General features: G+C 52.6%; 1 protein-coding gene across 1 annotated transcript in view; it reads right to left on the bottom strand.

The window, feature by feature from the left end:
- Positions 1-293: 293 nt before the first annotated feature.
- Positions 294-13,380, bottom strand: part of Mast1 (microtubule associated serine/threonine kinase 1) — a 28,019-nt gene continuing 14,932 nt past the window's right edge. Inside the window, exons 12-26 of the mRNA XM_051168924.1 lie at positions 13,097-13,305; positions 10,942-11,080; positions 10,716-10,848; positions 10,414-10,579; positions 10,208-10,309; positions 9,901-10,023; positions 7,450-7,559; positions 6,761-6,939; positions 6,436-6,683; positions 5,490-5,696; positions 5,062-5,291; positions 4,066-4,188; positions 3,841-3,977; positions 1,707-1,894; positions 294-1,627 (exon numbers count right to left, since the gene is read on the bottom strand). Coding sequence (XP_051024881.1) covers positions 372-1,627; positions 1,707-1,894; positions 3,841-3,977; positions 4,066-4,188; positions 5,062-5,291; positions 5,490-5,696; positions 6,436-6,683; positions 6,761-6,939; positions 7,450-7,559; positions 9,901-10,023; positions 10,208-10,309; positions 10,414-10,579; positions 10,716-10,848; positions 10,942-11,080; positions 13,097-13,305 — 3,550 coding nt within the window. The 3' untranslated portion in view covers positions 294-371. The remainder of the gene's footprint in view (positions 1,628-1,706; positions 1,895-3,840; positions 3,978-4,065; positions 4,189-5,061; positions 5,292-5,489; positions 5,697-6,435; positions 6,684-6,760; positions 6,940-7,449; positions 7,560-9,900; positions 10,024-10,207; positions 10,310-10,413; positions 10,580-10,715; positions 10,849-10,941; positions 11,081-13,096; positions 13,306-13,380) is intronic.

Below are 13,380 nucleotides of genomic sequence, written 5' to 3' on the forward strand. Positions count from 1 at the left end.
CCTCTCTGGCTGTTTGCTGCGAAGTGGGCATCACAACATATGTCTCTAGAGGTTGTTAACGCAACCGGCTCTGTATATGAGACTGTTAACCTTTTTCTTCAGATGGACACTAAGACAGAGAGACCTGTGGTGGGGACACTTCTTCCTACAAGGTCTGCCCAAAGCTGTTACCATGTGAGGAACTGGCAGCGGAGAGGACACAGGAAGGCCCTACTGAAAGCCACCTTTCTACTTCCTAACAAGCCAAGGGCCATCCCTTGTCCCGAGAGGAAATGCGAACCCTAGAAATCTCAGGCAGCACGGGCACTTTATTTATATGTGTACATATGTATACAGGCATCTGTACAGCTCAGGACCAAAGGCCTGCTCCGCTATGGGCCTAGAGATGCGGAGCTGGGTGCCCCATTTTTGGTTAGGCCCGTGGGCGTCACAGCTTCAGCAGGGCACCGGGAGTTCAACCCTGATTCAGGCTTGGTGCCTGGGACCAGAAGGGAAGCAGGTGGGGCCGGGGTAACTGCACTGCGGGGTACATTCTTTGTTGAGACTAGGGTTGGAGTCTGGGGGTCAGGAGAGAGCTTTGGGGAGGCGGGCTTGGAGCGAGGTCCGCTTAGTGTGGTCCGCTCTTGCACCTCCTCCAGCACCCAGCGCTCCCGGCCCCTTGGTGCATCAGGCGCCAGAGGCATCTGGGCTACAGGTTCCTTCAATCCTTTGGAGTCTGTGCCCAGAGGCTGGGGTGTCTGAGTCTTGACCCCTGGCCGGGAAGGTTCTACAACAATGGGCACCGGGGGTGTGCCTGCCTCGCCAGAGCTACTGCGCCGGCCTGTCTCGTGTTCCTGCACCGGGCTTAGCGCTGCCTTAGCCAGTGCCCTGGCTACTCCACCTGGGCCATCCTCAGTCTGCACGCTCTGGTGCCTCGTACAGCCCAAGTCACGCTCCAGGGTCCGACTCCCGGGGGTTGTCGCCCGAGGTGGAGTGCAAGCCTCTGCACCTCCTGGGGACTCCTCTTTGCTTGATGCCATTGGCCTCGGGGCACCATCCGGTAGCAACGGGTCAGCGCCCAAGCTTAGGGGCGATTCCTGGCGGCCCAGGCGTCGCACGGCGACCTGCCGGGTCGCCCCAGGACCCTCGATGGGAGGTGTCTCACCATCGGACTCGGCGAGGCTGTGCAGCGCCAGCTCACCGTGGAAGTCCTTTCGGAAATCCGGGTGGCCCACTTCGAGGCTGTGTTTGCGCAGTGCGCCCTTCTTGTCTGCTCCCAGCGAAGCTCCCAGCTTCTCCGCAGACTGCACGCGCTTAAGCAGCGGTGAGCGCGGTGGCTCCGCACTTTTGGGGCGCGGGCGTACAACAGGCGGCGATGAATGCAATTTGGCCGGGAAGCTCTGTGTGGTGTGGGAGCTGCCCACCGTGTGGCCTGGCAGCGGCGGTGGCGACGCTTGCGTCGGGGATGGTGTGTGTGCCAGTGGTGACAGCGGGATGTTGCCAGCTGATTTACAGCGTGCAGAGCGGTATTGGCGGTGTAGCTTCGGCGACAACCCGTGCAGGGTGCTGGGCCTGATGTGGTGCGACGCCGATGACGCAGGGGAGTTGGGCGTGCTGGAAGCTGGGGAGCTACTCTGTGAAGAAGCGCCTGCAGGCCAGAGAAGGTGCAAGCATTCTGAGCACCTCAGTGCCACCGGTCCCTTACCCCGCGCAGGCGCAGAACCTACCTAGATAGGCGGAGTCAGGCGTGGAGCGATAGCTGTGCGTGGGCGAGCGCGCAGGTAGTCCGTGTGTGGGCGAACCGGGAAGACTGTCGCTGGACGACAAAGACCGGTTCAGAGAGGACAGTGAGCGGCTTGTGTGCAGCAGGTTTGACTGTTTTGTGATCTTCCGGAAGAGGGAGCTCCGCTTTTTGCTGGCAGGGGCGGAATACAAAATAGTCACTTCTCCTTAGCTAGGCGAGCTGGTTCCCGCCTCCCCCTCCCGCTTTGGGCGGCCCACCTACCCATTTCTAGCACTCCCCTTTCCCTACAACCCGTCTATTAAAGCAGAACTCTTGGCTTAATTCGGCTTGGTCATGCCCACTCCTTTCTGGACACAGTACAATGCAAGAAAGAAATCTTCTGGCCGCTCCCACACCTCTAGTCACACCCCTTCCTACTGCAACCCACTTCGCTTCCTTCACTCAAATCCCCACTCAAGTGCTGCCCAAACCCTCTGATCAAAAATGGTTATGTCTCTCTTCTCCCCGCGCCCCCACCGCTTCTCTCCCTCCGCCCCACCCCAGGATCACTGTGTAGCTCTGGCTGCCCTAGAACTCACTATGTAGACCAGGCTGGCTTTGAACTCACTGAGATATCTCCCTGCTTCTGCAGCACTAGGATTAAAGGCCTGTGTCACTACCATCAGCTGTCAAAACTGTTCTCTTTAGGGATGGAGAGTTGACTCAGCAGTTAAGAACAGTAGCTGTTCTTCCAGAGGACCAGGGTTGCATTCCTCGTCAGCCTCTAACAAGTACCTGTAGCCCCAGTGCCCAAGAATCTGGCGCCCTCTTCTGGCCTCTACAGGCACCGGGCACACGTATGGTGCACATAAACAGAAGCAATCAAAACGCCAATATAAGTGGTGGGGTGGAGAAAGAAAAACTAAAACAAAACTTGTCTCTTGGGGCTGGAGCAGTGGATGGTTGGTTAAGAGCATATCTTTCTCTTGTAAGGACTTGAACACCTCTGTTGGAGAGCTAGCTCATAATGTCTGTAACTCTAACTCCCCGGGAGAAATCTAACCAATACCTTCTCTGGCCTCTGTAGACAACTGCACTCATATGCAAAGACACAAACTTATGCATACTTAAAATCTATTTTAAATTCAAACAAACAAACAAACCTTTTCTCTTGGATCTGGGGAGGTGTTTTGTGGTATGGAAGACCTGGGCTCTAACCCCCTCTCTCTCTGAACACACACACACACACACACACACACACACACACACACACACACACACACACCACTCCTGGCCCCACCCTCCCCTTTAGCTCTTCCAATCTACAGACAAAATTACAGGCATACCTCATATATAACCACGTTCCCAGACACCCATACCACATTATACCATGTGATTATGTATGACCTCAGAGGTGAGCTGTGTAAATTCACTCCGATAAGCACAGCAGGAAATCCTGGATGTGAGGATGCATTTGTAGAAAGCTCCATCACTAAATAACGCCTTTTCTTTTTTCCTTTACTACGTAGGCCCACACTGGCCTTTGATAAAATCCAGTCTCAAGTCTCCTAGGTGCTGGAATTACAGGTGTGCCCCAGGTCTGCTTAACCGTATTCCATATGGCTCCATTTTACCTGCTCGTAACTGTTTTCTTTGTTTTTGTTTGGTTTTTTTTGAGACAGCATCTCTTTATGTAGCCCTGGCTGTCTTCAAACTCACTATATAGACCAGGTTGGCTTTGAACTCAGAGATCTGTCTGTCTCTCCCACCATACCAGCTTAAAAAAAAAAAAACAAAAACAAAACAAAACAAAACAAAACAAAAACAGTGTCTTGCTGTGTAGACCAGGATGTCTACACCTTGGGGACTAGGAGCTGCTGGAATTAAAGACCCAGCCAGAAATAATCTTTTATCTCCTCCCTAGTCCTGTTGAAACAGGTCTAACCTGCTCAAGATCTAACCCACAATGCTTTTAAAATAGCTTCCTTTCCTGCCTTCTCCCGGCCGGGTTTGGTCCTCAGTTTTTTGTGTCCTCTCCTTCCACTGCACCCACTGCACTTTTCCGTCTGTTATTGTATGTTTGCCTCCTGCTTTAACCCCACCCATTTCTAGAGTAAGCTACTTATGGTCCCGCCCACCTCTCTTGGCCATCTTTAGCCGAAGGCCTCTTGTTCCTACGCGCCATTTTGGCCTTGTAGCTGCTGCGCCTGGCAGGCCCAATACGGATAGAGGTGTTTTCGAAGGGTGTGGTAGTCACAGCTACTTTGTTGCCGCTCTGGGAGAAAGGGAGGGAAACGCATTTGTTACAGGCTGCCGGGTCCTGGTCCACCCTCCAGCCCTTGAAGCCCCTCCGCTGCACTCACCTTCAGGATCAGCTCCACAACCTCAGGATGCACCATACCGTGCACTGGCTCACCGTTCACATGGGTGATGAGGTCCCCAGCACAGAGCCCTGCCTCCTGGGCTGGACCTCCTTCCTCCACGTGCTGTAAGTGGGGAAACCCACCGGGGCAGGATTGAGGGATTGAAGAAAGAAAGCTCCGCATTATTTTGCATCACTGGCTTTTTATGAAATAGTCATTATTCCCACCCCACCCCCCACCCCCCATTGCCCAGATGAAGAAACTAGGGTTAGAAAACTAAGTGAGGGCTGGAGAGATGACTCAACGGTTAAGAGCACTGCCTGCTCTTCCAAAGGTCCTGAGTTCAATTCCCAGCAACCACCACTTGGTGGCTCACAACCATCTATAATGTGATCTGATGCCCTCTTCTGGCCTGCAGGTGTAGAGAGAACAATGTATACATAATAAAGAAAGAAAGAAAGAAAGAAAGAAAGAAAGAAAGAAAGAAAGAAAGAAAGAAAGAAAGAAAACTAAGCCAACACAAGGAGACCATCAAGGCCATCAGATCTGGACCCAGAGGGCCTGCACAAACTGTTGCACTAACGAAGGACAAGGCATGCAGTAAACCTAGACCCCCTGTTCAGATCTAGCCAATGGACAGCTCATTTTCCATGGTTGTGGGGAGATGAGGGACTGCCTCTGACATGAACTCTGGTGTCCCCGATTTGATCACTTCCTCTTGGTGGTGGCACACAGAGAAAGGGGAAGCAGGCTATCTGGATGAGACCTGATAGGGTGTGGTCATACGGTGGGGGAAGAGGTCCCCTTCTGTCACAAGTCTAGGGGAGGGGAATAGGGCGGGAAAGAGGGGGAGGGTGGGAATGGGAAGATACAAGTAAGGGGATAATAATCGGGATGTAATCTGAATAAATTATAATAAATTAAATTTAAAAAAAGAAAGAAAACTAAGTGAACACTGTTCATCCCTAGAGTCTTTTCACAGCCCATGAGACTCACCCATACAATGTGGTGGACACTGTAGACATCGGAGTCGCCCATGTAGACACGGATAGCTCGAAGTGTGAACCCATATTTCTTGCCTGAGCGTTGGATGGTGATGGGGGAACGGAGTCCACTGACAGCTGGTGAGTAGTCCCGGCTAGGAGAAGAGTCCCGTGAGGATGGATTGGAGGAGAGAGATCGAGGGGACATGGGACTAGCAAGGGGTGAGCCTCCATGTGGGTCCACTGCAGACACAAAACCATGGTCGGAGGTCAGGGCAAACCTCACACGGCTCTCCCAGGGCCTGCTCCTCACTCCCCAGAGCCCAGAACAGATTCTCCATTACTCCATCCTTATGGCAAACAGCCGTAGACAAGGAAAGTGCACCTGTCCCGCCACAACGGCAGGGAGCCCCTTCCCTGGTGTGTGGTACCCATCTTCACCTGCAGGGATCATAACAGACAAGGCTGTAGCTGAAGCCGACTTGATAACTTTGCCCCCAGTTCGAGATGGTCGCTTTTCCACAGCAAGATCCCCAGACAGCTGCTGGTGCCTTGCCCTTCGCAAAACCAGGTCATTGGTGGCCCTAGGGCCTGATGGGTCTCCATCCTTGGAGGGTGGGCAGAGGTCACCAGGGTGTGAGCGTTCGGCTGCAAAAGAGAGCAAGAGCTATCGGGTCACGGACTTTTCGTGTGCTTGAACTTCCTAGAGCAGGTCACAAATACCTGTGGTACAATCTCTGGCACAGGGTAGCACCACTACCCTTCTGTTTGGCTGAATGCCAGGCCTAGAATAGTGAGTGCCCGTTTGTTTGTTTTGAGACAGGGTCTCAGGATGTATTCCTGCCTATTCTGGAACTCACTATGTAGACTAGGTTGGCCTTGATCACCTAGGGTGGCCATAGACACCCCCGGCCTCTGCCTCTTAAGGGCTACAGGCGTGTGTGCCACCACATCGGGCTTAGTGCTCTTTTATTTGACATTCATATTTATTTTAGGAGTAACTGTTTTGCCTAAATGTATGTATATGCACTGAGTGTGCAGCTACTTGCAAAGACAGAAGACGGTGTCAGATTCCCCACACTGTAGGTGCTGAGAACCAAACTAAACCTGGGTTCTCTAAAAAAGCATCTCTCTCTCTCTCTCTCTCTCTCTCAATTTGGGTGTTAAGCCACGCCCCCAGGTCTCCCACTCCCACTGGAAGATTATAGGCAGGGGCTCTGTCACTGAGCCTCTCACCAATCCTGGTAGGCATTCTCTGTGGTTTTACTCAAGGATGGGTGCGTGAATAGTGCGTGAGATCTCGCATAAACTGTACCGTGTACATTAAATGGATGCTCAATAGATCGCTCCCGGGAAACTGAGGAAAGCAGTTAGAGAAGGCACTCACTGGCCTCGGGCTCCCCAGGGGTGGAAGTACTCTCTCCTTGAGCTGCCTCTTTGGGCACGCGTGTGTCCAGTGAGCTAGGAGGATCGGAGCTGGGACGAGGAGGTCTGCGGAGTCGGACCTCATCTTCATCCTCCTGCGGGGCGCTGAAGCGGCTGGGCTCTAGCAGCGCGGAGAAACGTCTGCGCGCTCCCAGAGGGGGACTGGCCTCTCCCTCCAGGAAACTGGCTTCAGAGGCGGAGAAACGCTTGCTGCACAGAGGGGACCAGATCAGAAGGGACACTTCCATTCTGCCCCGCCCTCAAGCCCCTCTGTAGCCCCTGCTTACATCTCTGGGGAGCCCCCTCTCCAGGTCTTCTCACGTAGAGTCAGGCCACCCAGTCCCTCCCTCTTGCCGGCCACCTTCTCCTCCGGGCCCTTGGCGTTTGGGTCTCGCTTGCTGGCCCCTGATGCTGACACGGGGGTCTTAGCCTCATGCTGCGACAGCTGCTCCATGCTACTGTACACCTAGGACCAAAGTGGGAGGTGCTAAATCGGTCTTCGCTCGCCAGCCAATCAGTTTTCTGCAACCGGGCGAATGCAACCGGCTCTCAATCCTCCCGGGGAGGGGCCTGTTCAACTACAATCCCTGCACTTCTGCCCCCAAGAACCCTCGCACAGAGTCAAGCCTACCTTGTTCTAGACCTGCCCTGTCGAGCTCTCTACTTAGCCGGGTCTTACGGGCCTTCCTTAACATCTGTCTATCCCGCAGCAGGCTGGGCCAGGCATCCTTCCAGCTGCTCCATACTGCAAAGTCCTTGTACAGCTTTGCCTCGTCCCTGCGGTCACCCTCACCCTCAGGCCAACCCAGTGTCAAAGGTCTGCCCCACAGACCCCCAACCCGCCTCCCCAACAAGTCCTCTCCACTCCTTAGCTCCCCACATCACTTCTCTACCTTTCCAAGCTGAGACCAGGCTGCCTGGGACCCTGCTGCCCACAGACCTTGCAGGCCCAAGCCCTGCTCGGTGGCGCGCGCACCTTGCTGAAGCGCGGTGAACAGGAAGAGAATTGGCGGATCTCCACCGGTTCCTCCTCAGTGGTGTCGTCCTCATCATAGGAGTTCACATGGTGATACCTGTCCGAGCGGGCTGGAGAACCACTGCCTCCTCAGAGCCCAGCCAGACCCCGTCCTGTGTGCTCTGGGTTCCACCACCCCCCCCCCCCCCCCCCCCCCTCCCGTCTCCCTGCCCCATTCTCTGAATTTCGGCCTCACCTGGAGCCGGCCCCCCCGGGAGAGGCTACACTACCAGATGCGAGTTTACAGCACCCTGCACCTTGGCTCTACTTCAGGTTACTAGGAATTTTGGCCCCTTCTTGGTCCTAGCCCTATCATCTAAGAAGCCAGGCCCAACATGACAAGTCTCCCACGTTGAACCTCCCCACCCTGTCCACTACTGAAGTCTTTTATTATTATTTTCTTTCAAGACAGGGTTTCTCTGTGTAGTGTTGGTTGTCCTGGGCTTGCTTTGTAGACCAGGCTGACCTCGAACGCACAGAGATTCACTTGCCTCTGCCTCCCAAATGCTATGATCCAATGGGTGCACCACCACGCCCACTTAGCTCATCCTTGTCCAATGGGAACAGGCATTTTCCCAAAGTAGACCACACCAAATCCCATGAGGTCACGCCCCAAAGGCAATTTGGGTCTTGTCTCCTGTTTTGAACATTACTGGGAATTTCTTACAGGTTCTCTCCCATGCTAAACAAACACAACCCTTGAGCTGTACCCCTGCCATTTTCTCATCTTTCTTTGTTTCTTTTGTTTGTCGAAACAGCGTTTTGTGTGTGTGTGTGTGTGTGTGTGTGTGCCCACTCCAGTGCCAGTCAGACACTATTATAGAAGCAAACAGCTGGCCCTCAGGTACTAGTCTGCCAGTTTATTAATTTTTAAAAATTATTTTTCATTGAATTGAAATTGTAACCTTGGCTGTCCTGGACTTGCTTTGTAGAGCAGGCTGGCCTCAAACTCACAGTGATCCACCTGCCTCTGCCTCTGGAGTGCTGGGATTAAAGGTGTGAGCCACCACACCCAAATTTTTTGTTTTGTTTTGTTTTCTTAAAGAAAATTGTGTGTGTGTGTGTGTGTGTGTGTGTGTGTGTGTGTGTGTACACTCAGCCTGAGTGCAGATGCCTGTGGAGACATCAGCTCCTCTGAATCTGCACTTACAGGTGTATTTGAACACCCTTTGCCTTCCCCGATCCCCCCATCTTCTGGCATGGGTGTTGGGGACAGGGCCTGTGTCCTCCATGGGAGCATCAAGGGCTCTTAACCCTCAAACTGGACCATCTTTCCAGCTCTTGCTATTTATTTTCCTATGTGTATATGTGTTTCGCCTGCATGTATGTCTCCGTACCACATTCATGCTTCACACGCGTGATGGTCAGAGTGGGCGTTGCATCCCCTAGGATGGAATTACAGGTGGTTGTAAGCTGCCCTGTGGGCAATGAGACTGGAACCCAGGTCTTCTGGAACATCAGCCTGTGCGCTTAGCTGCGCAGCCATCTTTCCAGCACCACCTCTAATTTTGACAGGATCTCATTATGTAGCAGTGGCTGGCTAGCCTGGAACCCACAGAGATCTGCCTGCATCTGCCTCTCAAGTGCAGGGATTAAAGCCAGGAGCCACCATGCCCAACTTTAAAACATTTTACTTAGAGCCAAGCCGGCCTTGAACTCCAGATAGCCCTGCTTCCCAGGCACAGGGAAACCAGACATCTACCACAATGTCCAGATTAACTTTTTACTTTAAAATGAAGGTCTCAGCCGGGCGGTGGTGGCGCATGCCTTTAATACCAGCACTTGGGAGGCAGAGACAGGCGGATCTCTGTGAGTTTGAGGCCAGCCTGGTCTACAAAGTGAGTCCAGGACAGCCAAGGCTACACAGAGAAACCCTATCTTGAAAAACCAAAAATAAAAACCCTGTCTAAAAAAAAAAAAGAAAGAAAGAAAGAAAGAAAAAGAAAAACCAAATAAATAAATAAACAATTAAATAATGGGAATTCACTAAGTTGCCCAGGCTGCCCTTGACCTCTCTTTTTAGCACTGAAAGCCTTGACTTCTTAGTTGCTGGGACAATAGGCCTGAACCACTAGGCCTGACCAGCATCAGCCTTTTTTTTTTTTCTTAAGATTTATTTATTACATATACAGTATTCTGGTTGCATGTGTGCCTGCATGTCAGAAGAGAGCACCAGATCTCATTATAGATGGTTGTGAGCCATCATGTGGTTGATGGGAATTGAACTCAGGACCTTTGGAAGAGCAGTCAGTGCTCTTAACCTCTGAGCCATCTCTCTCCAGCCCCAGCATCGGCCTTTCTTACCCTGACACACCCAGCCAGGTTCCACCCGCGTCCTCATCCTAGGGCCTCTCTTTGGATCCCATTCTCAACTCAGACCTGGCATTGTGTCCTTCCCTGGCCCCAACTCACTGTCAAAGTAGCTAGTGTCATCTTCTGACTCCAAGTGGGGAATGAACTCTGCCTTCTGCCGCAGCAGCCCTGTCCAGTCTAGGTCTCGGAAGAAACTATGTTGCTTTACTTCAAAAGCACCACCTGCGGTCAGGCGAAGAATGGGAGAAATACCTGAACGCTTGCCCCCCCCCCATCCCCTTACCCCCCCACCCCCTCCCCCCACCCCAGCAAACTAGCCCTTCGGCTCCACCTTCGACCCCAGGTGTCAGCTCCAGCTGGGCAGCACGAAGCTCCCCAGCCTCTCAGCTGGTGCACAAAGCCTTACCTGCCCCAAGCCGTACCAGGGGGTTGGTCTGCAAGAGGCTGGATATTAGAAGCTGGGCATCTGTGGGCAGAGCCTCATCCCCTTCAGGCCAGAGGATGTCATCTGCAAATCAAAATGAAACTGAGAGGTCGTCCCCCGCCCCCTCCCCCCCACCCCCGGGGCTGCCCGTCTTTCCGTATTCCCACCTACCCACCGAAGGCACGTACCACTGATGACCTGTCCAAAGAGCTCTTCTGGGGTGTCGCCGAAGAAAGGCACACAGCCCACCAGGAACTCATAGAGGATGATGCCCATAGCCCACCAGTCGACGGGCTTGCCGTAGCCCTGGCGCAGGATGACCTCAGGGGCGATGTACTCTGGAGTCCCACACACCTGGGGGCAGGCGGTCAGCCTGTGCCCTGGCCACAGAAGCGGCCTCAAGGGAGAGCTGTGCCCACCACCAGGCCCTGGGCCCCTGAGGTCCTTCCAGGTCACTCCACCCTTGGTGACCCCCATGCCCGCCACACACCTGTTTGTCCAGGAACTCCCGGGCATCCTTTTCGATGTGGCCTTCATATAAGTTGGTGGTAAGACTCATAAGTCCCATCTTGGAGAGGCCAAAATCTGTGAGTTTGATGTGGCCCATGGAAGTGATGAGGAGGCTGCAAGCACATGGGCGTAAGCAGGGCGTTGCCCCTTCACCCCCGGGTCTTCCAAGGAACAGGGAAGGAGGAATAAAGATGGTCAACGCTCACTTGTCTGGCTTGAGGTCACGGTGCACGATGCCGTAATTGTGTAAGTACTCAAGGGCCAGAACTGTCTCTGCAAAGTACATTCGTGCCATCTCCACAGGTAGTGCTCCGATGTTCTTGAGGAGAGTGGCACAGTCGCCACCTGAGAGCCAGGGAGGATAGTCAAGTGAAGAAAAGGGTCATCTTGTACCCAAAGCCAAGCACACAACACGCACTGTTTCCCTGCTTCCGGTGTGCCCATTTTGCAGAAGGGGAAACTCCAGGGCGGAAGCTCTTCCCAAGTCTTACAAAGAGCCGCACGCGCTTGCCTTGTATTATTAGTCGCCCTCTGAAATCATCATGACCAGCCCACTTTGATCATAAGGTCTCAGACTCAGAGAGGTCTGGTCACCCAGGAAGTTGATGGCTGTGAGTTTGTTTGGGATCAAAGAAAGCATGACTCTTGACCTCTTGACAACAGAGCCCTGTGAGGTTTAAGGGCTTTGAAATGTGGGTTCCTGGCTTCCCCGGTGTGAGCAGGTGTTACTCAGCAGTGAAGCAGAGAGACCCAGCAGGAAATCCACTACGAGCCACACCCCCAGGCGCTCACTGGTGGGCTCTACACAGGTGCTGCACTCCCGAACCACAGCACTGCTCCAGCATTAGAATTTTAGTCCGCCTGATACTCATCCTCCTTTTTGCTTACAGGAGTGGATGTCACTCAAGGCAGGGTACCTAGGTATGCAACAGGTTCGTGCTTTTTGCATGAACATTAGACCTAGCGTGGAGTCTGCCAGATGGCAGGCAGTCTTGCTACATTACAGGATTTCAGGAGCATACACACAGGGAAGCAGAGCTACATGATAGCGATGGCTCGGTAAGAGAACCTGGACACAGCCATTCCTAAAGGTGCCATAGACTTTTCTATCACATAAGCTAATATAGCTCTTTGCTACATAATAGAGAAAAAGATAGATGAAATGGCTGCGGTTGAACCCTGGGTTTGAATTCCAACGTTGCTCATAAATCTATTGCGATGGAAAATAAATGTAAAATATAAAGTATGAATGACGGTGTAAACTATGAGCTTTAGTTAGTGAATATTGTCACTACTTAATTTTATTTATAATAACAATATTTATCATTAACTAACTTGGAACTGAAGCTGGCCTGTAACTATACCCGTGAAGGGCTGGGGGCGCGACTCAGAAGCAGAGCCACTGCCTAGAATCCTCCAATGAGGCACCACAAGGTGACAGAGTTCTAGCTTAGCATATATGAGCTTCTGGGTTCCACACCTCAAGAAAGCAGAGTTACAGGTGAAAAGTGAAAGGAATACATGGGTGAAGCCGCACACCTGTACAGGATGAGCTACAGCTACATTAAAGAGTGTTTTAGAGGGAGGGAGGTGGGGGGGCGGGGAGGCAGGTGAAGAATCGAATGGAAAAGAATGTGAATAAAGAGATAAACAGATGTTCCAATGAATGGTATGAAAACAAAGGAACTGAGCCAGGTGTGGTGGCGCACGCCTTTAATCCCAGCACTCCCGGGGGCAGAGGCAGGAGAATCTCTGTGATTTCAAGGCTAGCCTGGTCTACAGAGTGAGTCCAGGATAGCCAACACTACACAGAGAAACCCTGTCTCAAACAAACAAACAAACAAACAAAACAAAACAAAACCAAAACAAACCAAAATGAATTGATGGAAAATGGATATAGAGTGCATAATGGGAGTGCTTACGTATTAATAGATGTAAAGTAACTAAGCCTGCCCCCACCCAAAGAAAACCACACCTAAACAAATAGGTCTGATGAACCTCAGCACTCAGGAGGATGAAGAAGAAAGGCCAGAGAGCTACATACTGAGACCCTCTTTCTTTCTTTTTTTGTTTTTGTTTTCTGAGACAGGGGTTCTCTGTGTAACCGGCCTGGTTGTCCTAGCCTCACCGTGTAGACGAGGCTGTCACTGAACTCACAGAGATCCACCTGCCTCTGCCTCCCAAGTGCTGGGATTGAGACCCTGTTTCAAAACAAAGATAAAACAAAAGATGAACGTAATGGGCGGAGAGATCAAGGACACCGTAGCACACAGTTGGGAAGGTATATGAACTCTAGGGTAACCCTGGGTCAACCCAACAGCAGCGTTGACTGGTGCAGCGGGGCCCCAAAGGTGGCCGCACCTTCCACGTACTCCATGACCATACAAAGGTGACGCCGGGTCTCAAAGGAGCAGAACATGCCAACCACGAACGGGTTCTCCGCAAACGTGAGGATGTCGCGCTCCACAAACGCCTGTTGGATCTGGTTGCGTAGGATCAAGTTCTGCTTGTTAATCTTCTTCATGGCGAAGCGCTGCCGCGTTTCCCGGTGCCGCACCAGGTAGACGGCGCTGCGGGGGGGAAGAGAGCGAGGACCGGCCATCACCTCCGAGACACCCGGCCTCCGCCACCCTCCCCCCCGCCAG

Source organism: Acomys russatus, chromosome 26, assembly GCF_903995435.1.
Source record: "Acomys russatus chromosome 26, mAcoRus1.1, whole genome shotgun sequence".
Classification (NCBI taxonomy): Eukaryota; Metazoa; Chordata; class Mammalia; order Rodentia; family Muridae; genus Acomys; species Acomys russatus.